This window comes from Cariama cristata, unplaced genomic scaffold, assembly GCF_000690535.1.
Source record: "Cariama cristata isolate BGI_N322 unplaced genomic scaffold, ASM69053v1 scaffold41932, whole genome shotgun sequence".
Taxonomy (NCBI): Eukaryota; Metazoa; Chordata; class Aves; order Cariamiformes; family Cariamidae; genus Cariama; species Cariama cristata.
In genome coordinates, this window is record NW_009606333.1 from 1 (window position 1) to 20422 (window position 20422).

Here is a 20422-nt window from a genome sequence, read left to right on the forward strand (position 1 = left end):
TATAAAGGGAAACTGTATATGGCAGTTCAGATGTGGTGGGCCCTCTCTGAGAGCTGGCATTACGCTGTGTCCATCCTTGAACTAATCTACTGAAGTGAAGGGAATGTTTTTATGCAGATTGGGGTTCTGACTGTGCCGGTTTCGGCTACGGACAGAGGAGAACATCATGTTGCACCCAGGGACTTTGCATTTGTGCATTTCTCGCAAGTGCACTGTTTTATAGTGCACCCTGAGGGTCCCCTTGTTGCTGTACATTTTGTGGCAAATGTTACACATTATCCCACCGTTGCTCACCGAAACACTGTTGAACATGAGGGATCCTGGGACATCGGTGCCCATACCTACAGCTAAGGCAGGGGCATCTGCTTTGTGGGCAGATTCCCCGCTGTCACTTGCCCCATCGACGTCGTCCAGGAGAATGCCCTCATCGCTTCCTGCATCAGATTCTCTTGAGGAATGGATACTGCTGCTGGACTGGATGCTGGAGGTGGTGCTGAGGTCTAGGACCATATAGTCTTCTGACATGCCCCTGCCATACCCATTCATATGGGAATCTTCAGTACCAGCAGGTGAGGAGGTGTCTTCCCTTATGTCAAGCCCCATCTGATGCTGAGCGCCATATATCTTCACCAAAAATTCATCACGGAGGTCCTTACTAAGAGAAGGCTGTGAGGTGTCCAGGCCCATGTCATCCAGTTCTTTGGTCAACAGTTTACGGTGCAGGTTTATGTTAGCACTGTGTCTGGGAAAGGAAGAAGGAAGGGAGAAAAGGAAAAATGTACAGTATTTTTCATTAAACATACAGTCATCAAGCAGCAAATCCAAATTCTGATTTATCAATAATTTGTCATAAAAATATCCCCTATCCATGTTTCTTGGAAAATTCAGTCTTGTTATAAATGAACAAATTGCAATGTAAAAACAAAATAAAACAAGCAAAGTACCCCCCACCCCGCTATGATTTTTCTTTTCAGCTACTGCTCCTCAACTTTAGTTCCCAGCAGCAGCTACAGCCCCTTTATTTGATATTTACAAAATAGTAAATTGCACTGGCAAAAAATGCAAAATGCTCTTCTTGGTTCTTGAATCCCTGCTGACCTTCCTAAAAGCCTTGCTTCAAGAGAAAATATTATTAATATATGGAATATCTGTGTGTGTTTCTATCTCTAGATCCTTACCCTTATATATTTATACATACATACATATAAATATATTTTATACATATATATGTACTTGCATAACTGTGTAAGTGCAAAATAGGAGGAGAAAAAAATAAAGGTAGTTGAATGATACATAGTCAGAGGTCCTGATTCTGATAATTTAATTCTGGTATAAAAGGAGTCAGAATTGGGCCAAACCAAGATGGGGAAAACTTGAAGGGTTTAAGAGAACAAGTCTCTGAAATCTACATGTAAGTTTCTGAAATTCTTAGCCAAAGTCACTGGTTGCATCCCTCTGGGAGGGCGCTGCCGTTCCTTCTCCTACTCTTCCCAGTACTGTGTCTGGTGCAGTGCTGACTGACCCAAGCAATGTAATCTACAGTAAAAAAACCCTACTAATGGCAATAAAAATTTTGCCCTAAATTAATCAAAACACTTAATCATGGGCTCTGGTTTAGGTATGTGCTGAAGTCACTGTGGGTGCTCAAGAGACACTGGAAAAGCTGTCACTGACATCAGTAGTCTTTGGACCAGATCCCAAGAGCTGCAGGTTAAAATATTGTGAATATTGTGTTTTACAGGATCTGGGCCTTTGTTCTCAAGAAATAAAGCTCTACATTTACAAACAATGTAAGCCTTTTTGTTAGTAACTTTGTAAAACAGGCTATTAATTTAAATTCTGCATTCTACTCTCCACTTTTGACATTGGCTTTATTCATCCATTGCAGTAGAACCTCACTGATTTGCAGTAGTGTCAGGAAACCCTCTTTGAAAAACTGCATTTTCTGAATTAAAAATGCAACCAACAAGTATGACAGACATCAAAGACCTCTGACCACAGAACATGCTTGTTTTGTCGAAGTGCGTAATAATAAGAAATCAGTATAAAGTTTTCAGTATTAGAAAACTTTATGGTTCAGTATTCAGAATGTGCACCTTTGCTAAGGAAATGACAAATATTTATTCAGTTTCTTTGAAGGGTGACTGGATTTTCAAGTCAGTAAAAAAAGAATTAGCGAAGTTCTACTGCATAACATTCTTTGCAAGCTAAGGACCCAAACCCGCAATTTACAACATGCAGACTCACCAGTCTGTCTGCCCATTATAAATTGCAGATCAGAGCCCAAATGTAGGAGGGAAAGGGGGGGGGGGGGGGGGGGGGGGGGGGGGGGGCGGGGGTGGTGGGAGAGAGAGAGAGAGAGTTTTAACATGGGAATACTTTAATTTGCAAAAAAGCACTAGGTATAAAATTGGCATGGGAAGACATAACAATGATCAAATATTTTACAGACATTCAGGTCCTACAGTAACAAAAAAGGGAGAAGGGGAACAATAGCTATTAGCAATATTTCCTTATTGGAAGCTTTTGTTTTAAGAAACCCTTTGAAACATACCTCTCAACCAGCTGAAGTCCCAAACATGGTACAGAAATACAATGCAGATAAATAAAAAAAAAAAAGCAAATGTAAGAAGATAAATTGATATGGAGTTAATTTCTGTAATTTTCTATCACTTACTTTGTGATTCATCTATCTGTTCCACATACCTTATGGGAATAAATAAAGCAAATAGCAATTGAAGTGATCTGTCCCACTCACCTGCAAATGCAGGTAACTGTTCTCTGACATAAAACTGATACTGAACTGCAGTTTAATTGAATCGTGTCTGCTTGGGATGCAATTATTCCAGTAAGGAGGGGGGCTAGAATAGAAAATTTCTCTCCTAATGAGAGACAGTTGAGAGGTATGGGCAAGGGTGGAAAAAAGTGGAGAGTATTCCTTGTTTTTCTCCCACATGGGAAACACTTCTTTCACACAAGCAAGTATAGCACCATTGCTTTTTTGAGGCGCAGAAGTGTAATTATGCATATCCCCACACTGCACTTAGGAAGGCTGAGCTTACCTTGTGATAAGATCAGCTTTCTAATCTTTTGCTAAATTGAGATCACAAAAGAGAGAGAGAGGAGAAAAGAGAAAGAAAGGGGGAGGGGGAGGAGAGAGAGAGAGAACAAATTCACATTCCATTCCAGACATATCTGGTTTTAAAAAAAAAAAAACCTAACAAAAAAACAAATAAACAAAAAAATCTGAAACCAATAAAATCCAGACTTTAAAAAAAGTCTTGACTGTGAAACTGTTTTTTGTCAGCTGTAATCTCACTTATACTGTTGTCCTGATGGATACTGACTCAATCACACAATATGAAAAACATAAAGCAAATTAATCAAAGCATATTCACAGCATCCCCATTATCATCCACAAATGAGCTCTGAACAGATGCATGCAGTGTGCCCATACATGAATGATAAACAGTAGTCCTGACAGTCCCTGGCCTTCCTGATGTCAGATGGCGTACAACTCCACATAAAGTTGCTAAGTGCAGTACAGGAAACGCTTACTGTGAAGACCTGTCCACACTGACCAGCGTTATTACATGACCATAAAAGCACATTTATGCTTATCATCATAACACTAACTGCGAACTACTCATAAAGAGCTCATGTGTTTACTTCTTATGATTTCTCCCCCTCTCTCCCCTCCTCACTCCCTTGGTTCGGGAATTTGCTGCAGTGTAGAAACCAGTTAGGATAACTGTAACTGTTGTTTCCATGCATTTGTGCTTACCATTTTCTTCGTCTGCTACTGAAGAAAAACAGCAGCCAGGCATGAAGTGAAAATAACTTCAGCATTCATGGAATGAAGAGATAAGAATAAATTACCATGTTAAAGAGGGGCCACTGAGCCCCAGATGGACAGAGGCAGTTCTGAGAAAGACCAGTGTAAGGATGCAAACCCTGCTGATGCTCTGATAAGAAGAGATGCCTCCCTTATTCAATTCTCACTTACAGCAGTGGCAATCAGTAATCTAGTTAAAGTATGTACCAGCCCATAATATCTGTCAGGCAAACGATGTGCAGAAATGTGCGGACCAGTTCTGGTACTCTGCTCAGTAGTGTCCCTTTTCCGCTGTCAGCAGTACTGTTGGATTCTCCTAATATAATTACATTGACTTTTATTCAATTAAGTGCCATTCCTAGCCTTAAAAAAAAGCTACTTTATCAATTGATTCAGGTGTAATGCAATAATAAAGATGAACTCATGGCAGTGCATTAGCTCTGCTGTTCATAACTTCTGAACATAGGTTCATTCATAGCAGTCGATTTCCATTATGAAACCACAGTTCAAAAGAATTGATTCTTTTACATTCATTTCTTAATCTATTTCACTTGTGTTTAATACTCTCCCTAAATATCATATGCAAAATCATTCTGGTACGGATGAGAGAAGTGAATTGTGAGAAAAAGTTCATTTATTTGGACACTGAAGTTTTGAAATCTTATGACAAAACCAAAGTCACAGAGGCTAAAACCTTGTCAGAATTAAGAATACTGTGTGCTGAAGGTGCTGACAACATACATTTCCAGTAGCTGAACAATTGTTGGGATTGGAGGAAAGGAGAAGTATTTTTTCATAGACACACCAGTCTAGAGTGCTCAGAGCCTGACCCTGCACCCCTTTCCCATCTGCTACACAACTAAACATAGCATTGCACCCCAAGGCGCAGACTGAGTAACCCATGCAGGGTGCTGGTTGAAGAGTGCCCTGCATAAAGAAGATCTTTCTTAGGGCTGACAGCAGCATTCCCAAGGTTCCTTTGGGAAAAGATGAGAAGGGAGTTCTGTGTAGGAGGAACATGCCCATGTATGTAAAGACTGCTACAAATAATGGATCCATAAGCAAACAAAACGGAACTAAGAAAGAACAGTATGGATAAAGGCAGACTATAAAGAGAAGCAGCACAGACCAGGAAGTTTAAAAAGTTAGATGTTCTGGGAAAAGGCAAGCACTGGCAATTGCCAAATAGAATAGGGTTGAGTTGAGGGACAGAAATTAAGTATGATTTGCTATGATGCTATGAAGACTATTATTCAGCTGGAAAGGCAGAAGAGGGTCTGGCTGACAACCTGTACTCTGACCTAGTAGCTGCAAACAGCAGTCAGAGAGACATGAGAAGAAAAAAGTAGCATTACAAATATTGGCCAAGCCCATACCATTTTTTATCTTGATAAACTTAACTATTTCTTTGCTCCTTTCATCCAATGTTGATCTTCCTTGCTTTTTTCCTTGGAAAATGTACTCATTCAGCCATCTTAAATTGCTCTAGTAGTTCCCAGACACCCTTTTCTATACCAAATTGAAGCATTCCGTATTAATCCAACTATTTCTTCCCTGCTTTGCAACTCCCAAATCCTAGCAAGCCCTCCATGAGCCCTCAGCCAATGCTAGTCACCTTGTTATCTGTTCATCTGCTCCTCCCCATGGAAGCTGCAGTTTCTTCCTTCAGCTGTTCTGTTCTCTGATGTGATTTGCAATTGCCACTACCCCTTCCTCCTCTGGTACTGCTCTCAGGCACATGTAAACAATGTTCCCTGAATAACCTGAGGCACAACTTGGGCAGAGTGATTTATGCCAGTGCATGAACACTGCCATCAAACATAAAGAAAATCACAAAGCAAGATGCACCAAAACCAGCTGAGCTTCAGCTTGCCATGGTTCCATTATTCCTCATACCTGAGCTGGCTAATTTAAAGTGATCTCTGGTGTCCTTTGCACTACAGTTGCTCCTGTACCTGCAGGAAAAAAAACTTGAAGAAACTAAATGAATGGCAGCAGGGAAAAAAACTTGAAGAAACTAAATAAATGGCAGAAGTATGTATATGTATAGATATTTGACCATCAAAAAATATTTGACCTAATAAAATCCTTCGAATGACTCTGGACTTCTTAGACTGCTTATTTATCCATGAAGTACCAAAATGACATGTGATCCTGGCAATAGAAATGTTGCATAAAGACAACTGGTGAATGAAGTCTTCCAGGCAGAAATATGAGGTCAAAAGAGCTTAACTAAGGGCATATCTCACTCAGCTCCAGTTACCAGTTCTATCTCACCTTAGGCAACAAGGCATGGTGAAGAGGGTTAGTTCTGAGAATTTAAAATACTATGACTGCCAAGGAACGTCCAACATCTGTTTAGCTCTGTACTACATGTCATGTACCCTTAAAAATGAGGAGAGTATTTTTGCAAGATGTTTTGAGATGTAGCTTGTTGTGGCAAGGAAGTTTTAGCAAAGTCTGGTTTATTTTAGGAGGCCCAGAATGCCTGATTTTTCCACATGATCAACATTCTTCTTTTAGTGCTGCTTTAAGGATGATAATGATAATGATGATACACATGAAGTTTGTGGTTGCGGTGAAGTGGCAAGTGTGTCTCACCTCGCAATTCACCACTGCCCTTTCAGACAGGAGTTTCAGTAGCAGCGCAATGCAGAGTGCTACAGCAACTACAGCAGCCCTCTGACTGTGGGCATGACCCCACTGGTGGTAGGATTTTCCTTCCCTTGTGAAGTTCATGGAAGTATTCTTCCACATTTAGAATTCATTGTCAGTGCCACCCCACCTACTGCTAGCAAGCTCCTCTAGTGAGAGACGCACTATGCACTAACAGAAGAGAAGGGATTATAAGCCTAGGAAATACGGTCAATTAAATGTACATGCTATTTACACAGCTCATAAATCCAGACTAGATTCTCTTCAGCAGTTTCTTTCTACACTTGTCAATGAATCTGATTTTGTTAATTTACTATCCATTTGTTGGAAAGAAAAATGTAATGGATGCTTTATTTTAGTTTATTTTTATTTAGTTAGTTTTTTAAATTTCTTTTTGAAGTGAGTGAGGAGGAATTTACCAGAAAGTAGAATTTGTCCTGGCACAGAAATTGGCATGAATTCTATGCATGACTCAAGGCGAACTTGGGATGCACCCATGGCTGCAGTCCTATCTGCACTGGGACAAACCTCATTGCTGATGTGCACAGCAGAGTTAGGGAACTTGAATGATAACATGTAGTCTGTTTATTTAAATACAAGTATTACACAGAGCACAAAACCAACTGCAAGAAAAATTGGGTTGAATGTGTTGTTCACAATTCAGGGCAGGACAGGTTGTTGAAAATGAAACATAAAGGATTGTTTTCTTAATTTTTAGCTAGACAAAAATATAATTACACTTAACTATTAAGGGGATGAGAGAAAAAATAAGTAAGAATGAAACAGCAGCATAATTGTTAGGGCAGACAGGGACTAAGGAAACCCATTTTCCAGTCCCTGATGCAGTCAGACAGAAAAGCCAAGCCAGCCGTCATCCCAGTTGAATGTCCTAGCTATTGACCCCTTGTTCCTCCTTGGCTGACTGTAAGTGACAAAGCTCCCTGATGAAAATCTCACTTAAACATCAGAGAAGACTGTATTGTTCATTCAAATTCTGAAATTAATAATTTCAACATTTCCAGTTGTATTCTACCACATCCTTTCTTCCTATGTTTCCAAATAAAACAATATCCCAATCTCTTACACTTCAAATGTTCTGAAAATGCATTTTTTCTGGCAAATACATGATTTGCCAAAGTAATACCACCTAGCCCTATCATCCTAACACTGCAAAGAAATCACAGACAGGAGGTCACAGCAGGGGGCCATTAGTCTTTGGGCAGCTTTGCTTTAAGATACAATAAGTGATCCCAGCATTAAGTAATATAATAAAAATATATTTGGAGACTTAATGCATTAAAAGTCAACACTAAATTATTTTCTGTTAAATTCTGGTCTTTCCAAGTAATAGAAGATTTATTTATTTTTTTTAAAAGAAGATAGAAGACTTGAATTACGAAATCTGAAACCACACAACCTTCAGCAGTTTGAAGAAGGTGTTACTACAAAATCAAAGACCAGGACACATTTGTCTGGTGGTTTACATACAGATTGGCAAACCTCTTATTAAAGTTGGATATGGAACTAACTGCTCAGGTTGTACAGGCCCCACACAAGCTATCCAGCCACTATACTTAGTTCAAAACTAAGGCCTGCCAATCTGGTTTAAAATATCATAAAGAATGAAACTTGCATTATTCCTCCCATGAGACTTTTTACACACCTGTCTTCAGCTCAGTATTCAGCCTACATTTTTACCTATAAAGGAATGTTAAAGCAAAGTTGTCTTTGTTTCTCTCCACCTCAAAGGCTATCAATTAAGATTTATGGTTTTGTTTAAAAATTTCACATGATTTTAATTGCTAACGCAATTTGCTAGTACGGCAAAGTATTGTGGTCTTACCTCAATTTCATGTTCCTTTCCTGCTTATTTAAGCCTGAGACTCACAGAAACGCTCAGAATATGTGAACATAACAGAAAGTAAACCCAGAATTTTATGCTTTCTCAGAATCTCTGCAGACTGAAAGTGCTGAGTTTCATGCAGTTAAAATCAAAGAACCAGAAAGTAAGACTCTGGCTAAATATAACAGTGTACATATTTATGAGAAAAGATATGGCCTTAATTCTGATATTTCTTCAAGAAGGAAGCAGCAGTCATTTCCCCCATTTACTTCAGAGAATCAACAATAAAACAGTTCCTGGAATTTAATTAGTAATGGAAACTGTTAAAGAATTTTTTTTTCTCAGTTACTGTTCTAATTTTGCCACTCTCTCAGCAGTCTTTGATACAGGTTTGTTTGTTTGGTTGGTTTTTTTCAAAGAAAAAGAAAAAAAAAATTCCATAAATCTAAGCAAAGATAATAAAGGTTTGAAATCCTGATTTGACCTAAATTATAAAATTCACATTTATCCGAACAGGGCCAAGGTTTCAGTCTCTGCACTAGCGCTTCCGTGTATTTGATAATGTTTAGTTTCCCTCTAAATGTAAGGGGAAAAGTAAGGGTAGGGGCTAGACTTTAGAACAATGAGTGAAGACAAAATACTGCACTACTCAATGAAACCATGCCATTTCTACATGAACAGTTTGGGTAATAACATCAGTTCTTGAGGCTTTAAATTACATAGAATCTGAAAAATATTAACCTTTCATAGGAAGAAAATCCAAAAGGTAAAATACAGTTCAGCACCTATTAAAAAAAGTAAAAAAACAGTGCTTATTAAATGCAGGAAATAAAGGACAAGCAAGTTCTTGCAAATTAAAGATGTGGAGCCCAGTCATTTCAATCCCTTTCAATATGAAACAAATCACTCACACTGGTCACGAAGACAGCTCCCTCTACACTCAAATTATTCACTTGAAGATAAGCTCCCATCAAACTCTTTAGGGGTTTAACTAATTTACTGCACAGATACGGCACGTCTGTTGTAATAACAGGTAGGATGTATTGGGGTCGACCATTTATCAGAATTAGACTTCTTTTTTCAATTCGCAGTGAATTATGCTGCCTACACTGCTCCTCTTTCTCAGAGCTTCCCATCCCCTTACGGCCCCTAATGTGGCAGGCAAACAAAATTGACAGTCTCATCTTGTCAACAAGGGGTGATTCTCCTGAGAAGCCATTTAACTTTGCAGAGGAAGCAATGTATTAATGTGCCTGTCCCAGGAATGTTAATCATCTTCAAGCTCCCTCTAACTTTGACATGAACGAAATCACCAAATTTGTTTACTAAATGAATCGTAATATGCTAATAAGAGAGCATGACATATATGGTAAAGCCAAACAGATGGTTTGTTTACTCCACTTTGCAACTTTATAAATGTTGTAACTCTGAAGATGTTAGTGAGAATTATTGGTTTGTTGGCAGTGGCAAACATGCCTTTTGCATACTTAATCCACAGTTAGAGTCAGAAAAAATTTTGTCATCGCCATGGAATGCATAAAAAGTATTAAAGGAGAGATGGCATTTGGGGAGGCAGAATAGCCGACTGTGTGAGCAAATACTCAGGTTAAATGTGGAACTGATACTTGATGGCAATGTTTGCTACCAAATAATTTTTAATGTAAAATCTGACAGGTTCAGGATTCTTGAAAGGCCCAATAATTCAGTACATACCTGTTGAGGTGTTTAGTGAGACGGTCCTTACGGTGTGAACAGAATTACACTTTCACAACAGCTGTGTGTGCTCAGAAGCATCGAGGTCATGTCGCACTCTTTATATATTACTATTGTTGTCCATTAAAGATCAAAAGATATTACAAACAAAAAGCACAACCAGTGGTGCACTTGCCAAAGTTACTCAGAAACGATCAAAATTGTGTTGCAACACTTCAACCTCTCACTTTACTAGCTGCCTGGAAGCAAAACAGACTCATTACAAAATAGCCAGCACTCTTGTCTAATATCCGGACTGGTTGAGAAAGTTTAGAATAAAAAGATTTATCTGACAGAATATTTCCTAAGTGAACTAACTCAGTATAGCAATGTTACATGCATGAGCAGGTCATCATGTGTACAGCAAAGTTCTTTGATGGAAATTACAGGTGCTCAGCACCACTGACAATCAGTCCAACTGCTGTAAGCTGTTTCTACAATCTACACACGCTCTACATAAAAATTTATCCCTGAGCAGGTGATTCACACAAGGCCCTGCACAACAGTCATGCATTAGGTCCTCACCTCCTATGTGTTGAAGTATTTTGCTGGTCCTTCACACAACGTGTATTTCCCCTTAAGAAGTACTGAGGCAACATCCAGGCAGAATCTGCTGCCAAACTGCATGGATTAACATTTCTTTTCAAACCTAAATCATCTAAACATTACATCCAAGTTTTGTAACCAGAAGTTTTCATCCTTCATTTTATTTTTCTGTTACAACAGCAATGTAAAATGTGAAAATTTTGCAAGACTTTATGCAAACAGTTCCTTCAGGTCAGCATCCCACTCATGAATTTTACTAAGTTTCAAGTTTCAGTAATGGCAAAAAAGATAAAACTTAGTCAGAACAGCTAGCTTCTCCCAATTCTACTCTGAAACCAATTCTTTTCTCCCAGATATTGATGCACAGCGATGCATTATCTCATGATTTTCTTAGAAGGTTCATAGACTCTTTACTGACTGCATTATAAGTTCAAATTCATAATAAATCCTCAGATCCAGGGATAGTTTTATATGATTTCAAGTTCCACAGCAAGAATGTAAACTATTTCTTCGGGCCACTACACAATGGTAATTCTCATTCCCACTGCTTTGTTTGTCTAAGAATGCTGGTTTTACTCATATAATACCAGAGGAACTATAAAACGAAATATGATGTGGCACTTAACAGGGTTCCTCTATTAGTAATTTTACATTACTAAATAAGTACACCTTTAAGGTCAACTGATAGCTGATTATCCTATAACCTCCCTTCACTGATGCCCCCACTCCTCAGTAATTTCAATCCTCTGAGATTCGTCCATACATACTATTGTCAGCGGTTATTAAATTCTCAACTTTTTACCCATCCACAAGAGACTGTGCAAAGATATCTAAGGGAAGTATGAGTTCAGCTTGCTGTCCAAGGATTATTTTGGAAGAAACATTAGCGGCTGTCCCAGCCTGGCGCTTATATCTCATTTGAAACATCTACTCATTCCTGACCAACAAAGAAAATTTCAATAAAGTACTTTTACTGGTTTAACAGCAGTGAGCTCCTGGGATTGTCAAAGTGCTCAGTCTTTTCCAAGGAGAGAAGGAATCAGCAGCTCAAATATAATTAACCTTCCATTCTCAATGCAAACTGCCACGCACAGGAGCTCTGCAGTCTATTAGTGAAGTTATAACGGCCAACAGGCAGAGGCAAAATTGGTCAAAAAGTTGGCTGCTGCTGTCATATTTTTAGAATTATGATTAATGACACTAATAATGTGGATGATTACTGATATGTGTATCTCCTGCAGTTTATCATATTGCACTGGCTGCCTACGTCCACAATAAACATGATGCTATCATTTACCTCTTTATTGAAGGCAATCCTTCTCTTGAAGGAGCACATTCTAATTACTTTGTAATGTTTTATGTCTTAAACATTTTGCAGCTCTGGACCTTGCCAACTGCTTCATGTCTACCATTGATTAATTACAGAATGTTTAATCAAAATTTAGAACCTAATGCAGTCATTTATGACTGTGCTGCAGTGCCAAGATAGTTAGGCTGCCGTCCCAAGCTTGGAGAGTGCTGTGTTCAAAATTAAATCCCAGAAATGTGGAAGATGCCAAAGATTTTACCTTGAGTGATTTGAGTTTTAAAATCTTACTTCAGTTGACGGTTGACAGGCACCCACCCAAAATGAGAGGTCTTTCTTGTGCATGTATATGTGCTTGCATGTTCCTATTACATTTTTCTTCTTTAAATGTCTTGATTTTTCCCTTTATGCCATTGTTGCTGCAGTTGTTTCTCAGCCTCTTTACAAGCCTTCCCTGCTGCTAGAGCTCTTGCAAACACCAGTCAAAAGAGTGTAGTTTTGAAGTGGTTAAACAAGTGAAAAATAATTTGCAGGGACAAATACATAAGTTTTTTTTTTAATGTGGATTTTTATGGTACTGTCATACAACCATTCACCGTTGAAGTTAAGTGTTTTTTTAATACCATTACTGAACTGCTGAAATGGATGCTAATATAGCTTGGAGTGCTAATGTCAAATCCTGGTAATAAAAAAGACAGACTGCTGAATGAAATAATTTCAAGTAAAAAATAGAACAAAAGTGCTCTCACTCTCGCTCTCCACTTTTATTGAATTGGGACTGACTGAGCCAATTGCTTTAGAAGTCTGTAAAACACAATTACTAGTGAGCTGACTGACCCAGCAGTGCCCCTTCTGTGACAGAACAGACTAAAAAGGCTGCAGAATTAGTGCTGCTCCCCTATCTGGTTATCAGACCTGAGATATGTCCAGCGCAGGATCTGTTATCCTTCCTGCCAGGGCCTGCCTCCTCCCCTCATGAAATCTTGATTCTCAGTCCTGCATAATGTATCATCTGAGTGCATCTTCTTCTTGAAACAAGGGCTCATTTACCTTCTCTGAGTGGGAATCCAAGTTCTCGTTCTAGCTATTGTATTTTTAGATCTTTATCTATGAACACAGCTATATATAGGTCTTTCAGTGCACACATCCACAGACACACACACACACACATACATACATGTTTGGGCTATTTTTATTTCCACATTTTGTGCATTAAACACAAAAGTACAATGTAAGATTTATGGGCAGCAAAATTAACTATGTCCCGTTTGTATTTTTGGTTGTAAGTGGCTGAAGTGTAATTGCTTTTTTATTTTGGCATAACAAAGAAAAGGAGAGAGAGATGGAGAGAGAGAGAAGAAGAGGGAGAGAAAGGAAAAAAATGTATTGAGCTGGAAGCGGGCAACACTTTTCCCTAGTTAATAAAATAAGCAATAAAGTTTGTAAAGCACTAGAATCAAAATCAGTAACATTGGAAATAACAACTTATAAAACTTATAATTTACAGCTTATGTTTCAGACTCATATAGTTAGACATGGAGAAACAGCTTAGGGCTTTTTTTTCCCCTTTCTCTTCCAAAAAAAAAGCAAAAACCAAGTGACAGCAAAAAATATCTTCTTATTACAATCCCAACCTTTCTTTCTCTCCCTCCGCTTTCCCCCATACAAAATGAACCACTTTACATTTATACACAATGCCAACAAAGTCCTGCAATCCTTCTTTTTTTATGACAGTGTACATATTTGGCGAATCTAAAACTCCTTCATTTCTCTTCCAGGTCCATTTATGTGAAGCTTGCAGGTGCCTTATGGCAAAAATGTTAAATTATTTCTTAGGCAGATCTTTTTAAGTAATGCTTTTTAGGGCAAGCTTAAATGCAAAATGAGCTCTTAATTAAAAAAAAAAAAAAAAAAGAAAAAGAAAAACTTGCTTAGCACAAGGCAAGCTGCTCACTTAAAAGATGTTGCTGGGAAGTAGAAAGCACTACTAAAAGCCTAAAGATTTTCTTTAGAAGTGGTGGGCTCAAAACTTCTGTCAGGAAATATCCAGTGTTTGCCATTAAAAGGTCAACATGTGAAAAGCCATAAGTGGTGTCGCACCTGAGATACTCCTGTGTTACCTTAGGACCCAACAGACCATCCGAGGTATCTCTAATGCCACTGGGAATGTTTTATGTGTACCTGAAGGACCTGGTTTCTACTGTAGTACCTACAGCGTGATATCACAAATGCTGGTACATGATGTTAGGCATGACTGGCCATCCTTCCTGAATTATAGGCTCTACTATATGAATTTGCTATTATTCCCTGTCATATCTGCTAACCACCAGCAACTTGCATAACCATGAAAAGGTGTCCCAGATTAAGAGAGGCTGGGTTTTGGGTTTTCTTTTCCCCAGGGCCCATAAATTGCCAAATATTTTTCAGTAACATATTTTTACTAAGATATATTCCAGTGCAAAACACTCCTGTGTTTTGTTGCAAACCTGCTTTCAGGCTAGTGCCTCAGACATTGGTGGCTGCAGCAAAAGGTTCCCTGTAATTCCTAACCAATCTATATAAGCCCACTAACCAAGACCTATCTTGTCAAAAAGCAATGGAACAGGAACCCGAATGAGCTTTGTTTTACTATACTGATCACCTGCTACATAAGTCTACTTCACAAAATCCACTGTGACCTCACAAACCCTAGGAATGACTGTATCTTTCAGGTGAGGCCTACTGTGGACAATGTCTACCTCTGTCTAGATATGCTGCCAGGACTGGCACCTTATCCCCCAAAACAGTGTTGTAGCTATTTGGAGTCATCTACACCTGGTAATTTTTTCCCCTTCTGGGTTTTTTTTTCCTAGGTCATTTCTAGGACTTGCCTCACCAGTTTTCTTGCCTTCAGGTAAACTTAAATTCAATTTGGATATGTCCCAGCACAGCCACTCAGTTCATGTTCTAATGAATGAAACGGCTCAAATCTAGGGGGAGGAGCATCATCATCATTAAAAGGAGAAGAAAATGGCCTCATCTACAAGTAACCTTTGGTTAGGCCGTAAGATCTGATGTAAAGTTTGCCTCTTCAGGTGACAGTTTCTCGTTTCAGACAGACAAATACAGCTGATGAATGTATCGTGTATATATATATCTCTGATGGCATTTACCTGCCTATTTACTGTCTCTCTCCATCAAGAGCTGTAACTCCAAAGGGGAGTAAACACACAGCTATTCCTGTGTCATCCCACAGATGTGTCTCCCTCCCTCTTTCATTATTTCTCCCCAGACTCTTCCACCTGAGAGTACTATATCTCTCAGGTTGCAGTGTCTTGTTCCATTTTTCATGCATCCAGGCTTTTGGAAGTAGTGCCCTGGTGCTACCTTCTATCTGTAAAGTACAGCTTCCTCCTCTGTAGCAGAAACCTTACAGTCTTCTGCTGTTTAAAAGAACAACCAGAGCCTATCTCTGCAGGAACTAATGTAGGTAGATGTCTTGTTTACTCGACTTCCAAAAGACTCTAGGGAAGATGAGACGTCTCTGTATGTGGGGAACAGCTATACATTTACTCAGATAAGTGGAAAACACTCAGTTTTCTCCCACTCTCTGGAGCAGAGTTTTTGTTCTTCCAGTTATTTCCTAGGAACCTAGGGGCAACCAGGATATTATGAATAAGCATTCATGTTCCCAGTCCTGTCTTCCCAAATAATCTCTTGCACTGAACATAAAACACAGAGAACCTGTGCAGGAAACTTGGACAAAACAAATTAAACATTTACACTAATTGTTTACAAAACATACCAGGGGAAAATACTGCTTAATGCATGTTTTGCTTTTGGCTAGTATTTTCAATGCTTTATGGGTGCTTACCACCTATATTAATCCCGGTGTAGCAGTTTATTTAAATAAACTTTTCAAGTCACTGAAAGTCCTTGACTTATTTTGCAAGTTCACACAGAAATGAGACTTCTTGCACTGCACAAGAAACTGTACTCTCACTCTCAAAGTGATACCATTTTGTTTACCAAAAGAGAACAAGATAATGAAGGCAGCACATGTTTTTAAAAAACAACCACCACCTCCAAGTCAAATCCAAAACAAATGGATATGTGTAGTTGGAAAAGACCTCCCTTCACGCCAGAGTTGATGCTGCAATCTTTACTCGCATAGGTAGCCTCTTTGGGGCTTGTTTTAATTTACTTACTTTCTTTTAAATAAAAAAGAAATTAGTTTTATGCATTCTAGTTTTAATTCTGCTTTTCTTGTTCACGTTGGTGAGTATGCACTATGACAGGCAGTCTGTGTTCAACATGACTACTCATGGAAGAGGTTAGCTCTATGTTAGGGGTGGCACAAAATGTTTCTTTATGATCCAGGTTCTCTTGGGTAAGGAACAGTTATGTGAACATTAGCAATGACACACATCTTAGTGACTCTGCAAAAGAAAACCTAATAGTTCATACAATTGTATTGGATATGCAGCTGGTCTCTTCATGAATTGCATCAGAAACAGAAGTATAGGTGTAAATATGTTTATATTTTAAAATATGTATAAAATAGCCCTTTGGTCTCATTACAAATGGTTCATCAAATACCTAATGTCCTAAAACCTGATTTCCTTGTTCTTATTGGAGGAAATTCAAGCTGTATGTGACAGCTAATTATATTAGGGGAAATACAGTAATAGTTATCACGGACTGGTGTGAAATATCTTATTTCTTGGAGGTATCTGTTCCTAGAAGTGAGTGCTTTTATAGAAAATAATTCCCTAAATTGTTATCTGTAGAAGATTCCAAGCATAGTACGATGATGAAAAAATGGGTGCTGTTGTATCAAGGAGGTGATAACAGGAGGCAGGTAGCAGCTTTCTCACATCTTCACCTCCCTTGATAATGTATGCAGTGGCTCATCACAGGTAACTGATGTTAATTTATTCAAGCACACCTGTACAGGGCTGGCAGTCAGGTAACCAGACAAAAAGTATGTCTCTGCTTTTTCAATACAGCTACCCAGAGGCCTATATCTGCACAAATTTAGTTCTGGAGACATCAGCAGGTTTTAATAAACCACCTACAGATGTCTTCATACAAATCAAAGAGTTTACGTGTTTAAATCTGGACTGATTTAACTAGCAATCAAGTGGCATGATCACACTTGGCACCAATAGTTGCCTCATATTTATTTATAAGTCACTCTGAGCAGATATTATTTTGGTTTTAAATTTACTGATGGGGTCCAATCACTTTTCCCATCTTGTGGAACACACACACACACACACGCTCATTTTATGAGAAAATTTAAAGACAAACCTGAGCAATTAATAGTCCTACTTTAGAGGCAGAAAGACAAAGTGAAAAGTTCTTTCTTTGTTCCTCTGAACAGGTACACTGAGAATTTGTTTTGCATACATTGAGAGGCAGGAAAACATGGTAAGATATTGTTACTAATAATGTGTTCTAGCTTAAGAAACATAGATTTTAATAGTGCCAGTACTGAGATGAAAAGGGGATTTAGCATGCACTAAGGCTGACAAAGAACATGGCTGTATTTCTCCTTAAGATCTGACAGTAGCTCCTCAATAAGACTTACTGAAGGCAGAAGGTCCACCCGCCTCTGTTTCATCAGTGGTTTTGACCACAAAATTCTTGGCCTTTAAAGGTGAGAGCCACAAATGAAGCCAACTGCTCTAAGCTTCACCTTCCAGACCTTCACTCTGCATGTGCTCTCCAACACAGACTCTTAGATAAAACTTCGACATTTCTGTCCTCTTTGGACAGGAAATAACTATTTCCTCCTCCCATCCGCATGTCTCATCCAGAGCTCAGGATCATTCCCTGAGCAGCTGTACTTCAGTGCTGGCTTCAAGGACCAACCACACCTACCTCTTTGTAAGGCAAAGTCAGCATCTGCGGGGGCAGGACTTGCAGATGAGGCTGGGAAGCAGATCCCAGGGGAATCTAACCACTGGGGCCACAGGCCCTTTCTTCTCACTCACAGGACAGACCTCCTCTGAGTCCAGAAAGAATTAATTTTACGAGGACAATTGTTTCCATTCAAGTACATAGTTCCCATAGGAACTTAGCGTCTTCCCTCCTCTCTCTTTTCTATCTAAAAAATTATTTGGAAAAGTTGCCTTTCTGTTCAAAAGGAGGCTTATGACATTGCTTCTGACCACAGACATATTTTTTAATATAGTTTCTTTTCCTATTTACTCTCCATTGCCTTCTTGCAACAAGATCTTGCCTTTAGAAGAAAGGACATCTCAAGTAAATACAGAAACAGAAATGGATGAACCGCTACTTCAGGGAGTGGCTAGTGAAGAATGGAAGAAAAAGTGGTTTTCACAAATGTAGTGCTTCCAGGAAAAGAAAGACAGAAAAGATCTGTTTGGGGAAAAGATCAAAGACATAGGTATATATAAGGTTGATTTGATGAATGATGTTACTTGTAGCTCAGAAGGTCATGAAAAAAGGCCCTTTTAAAAAATCTAGGCTCAGTGGAGCTTGACTATTCAGAAACAATACTGTCTAATTTTTAGAAGGGAAAACAGAATTACTGGGTCATTGACAATAAAGGCTGAGACTCTGCTTTGCTTTCCTCTGCCCTGTGTTGAAAAAACATGTCAGGTGGGACTCCTGAATTTTCTGGTTGTCTTGACCTTAATTTACAAGGAATAGCAGTGTTTAGTCAAATATCTCAGAAGATATTCCAACCTTTCTGGTAGAAGGATATTTATACAGGAGTTGACCTTGGCACAAATGATGTAGGAATGGTGAAGATACAGCATGCATTCCACATCGGAGGGTTGCAGCTGTGACGTGGATAAAATCCCCTCCTTCAGTCAAAGCGGCACCGCATTTGCTCCTGACATGATCTGCTGCCTCTGGTAACCAGCAGTTTGTATCACAACCCCACCCTTGCAAAGCCCATTTTATAATAGCTACACCCACTGTCAACAATTTGGAGTTCTGTGTATGTACAGGACAGGGGGAATATAGTCAAACCTTTGGTTAACTAGAATTGCATTAGAAAAGGTCTTAAGCCATGTCAGATGCCTCTACAGGAAACAAAAAGGATCAGCCAATGTTATCTATCTCCACATAAGCTTGTATTTTCTTTAGAACATAACTAGAGCTATGAGTTTTAGACCTCTAAGTAGTTATAATGGGATTAATAATATTATTAATACAATACTAGTAATATGATTAATAAAATTACTAAAAATAAAGATAGTAACTTCACAAGACTATAAGCTATGAGATAGCTAAAGCTGTGATTTCATTAAGAAGATAGTACTAAAAAAATTATTTCATTTTAATTTTCAAAGCAAAGAAATTCTAAGCTTGTCTCGCTAGTCAAAGATTATGTGATTCACAACAAAAGCACATCACACAGACTTTTTATAATGTGCTCAAAATGGAACTCCAGTAGAGGACAAATATTATCCAGGAATTATTACTGTGCGCTTTAGGTGGCTATTTCTTATTTCTTGTACAGCATTTAAAGGCAAAATGCTTCTGAGCTTTTAAGTGAAATTGATTTAAGTGTCCAGAAGAAGTTCTCACTTTGCAATGCTATCCGATTATCTTTGAGGTGTTCTCCAAAATCTGAAGAGCTAGAAATTGTATACATAGGTAACGACAACTTCTAAAATAAATGTATATATTCAAAAGGAATATCAGCAAAAATAAAAACAAATCAAATGGAAAAATCTTTTGGGCAATTAAACAGTTTGCAAAAAAGAGATAATATATTAATTTAACTTTTACTTTCTAACTTCATTTTAAAAAAAACTTCTTTTTTTGAGGAAGTATTAGAAAATAATGTTTAAAATATTTACTTAAATCTTTCATCCACTTTCTTTCATATGCTGTACATATGCTTTCATTTCTGCACATTCCTAGGCATTGCACTTCTGCATAAGAATGGCAAGTTTAGAAGTTTAGAAGATCTCACTCAAGTATCTGAAAAAATTATAAAGAACCATGAGAGTATTACTTGGTTCGTGCTAGGCATTTCCAGCCAACTGGAGTGCTAATGAACTTACAAAACCATCAAGTCTGAATGGGCACACAAACTGCACCACACCTTTGAATTTTTTGACGTGTATAACCACTCTTAAATCTTTGCAATCAAAGGATTGCAAAGATTTAGTATGCCTACGAATTTCTTTTGTCCCAAGTGCAACACATAACTGAAATGTATTTTGAATGTTACTAGTGGAATGATATAAAAAGAAGGTCTTGTGCCTTATGCAACTCAAAATAATATGTAAATAATAATTTAATCTTTAAATATGCAGCCTGTATTTTAAGTTCCTGAATGAGATTTTTATTTTATTTTTATTTTATGGCTTGCTTTCAATAAGCTTAATAAGAGTATCCTACATAGTTCATTAAATATTTTCAAAATACACCCTTTTCTAATGTTCTTGTCTCAGAACATATAAATCTGTACTATGCTAACTTTATTATTAGCATAATCTATCAATGGATTCCTGCT

At 38.2% G+C, this 20422-nt stretch overlaps 1 protein-coding gene across 1 annotated transcript in view; it reads right to left on the reverse strand.

The window, feature by feature from the left end:
* Window positions 1–81: 81 nt before the first annotated feature.
* Window positions 82–20422, reverse strand: part of BNC2 (basonuclin 2) — a 30567-nt gene continuing 10226 nt past the window's right edge. The window contains exon 3 of the mRNA XM_009696297.1: window positions 82–742. Within this exon, the coding sequence (XP_009694599.1) occupies window positions 82–742 (661 nt within the window). The remainder of the gene's footprint in view (window positions 743–20422) is intronic.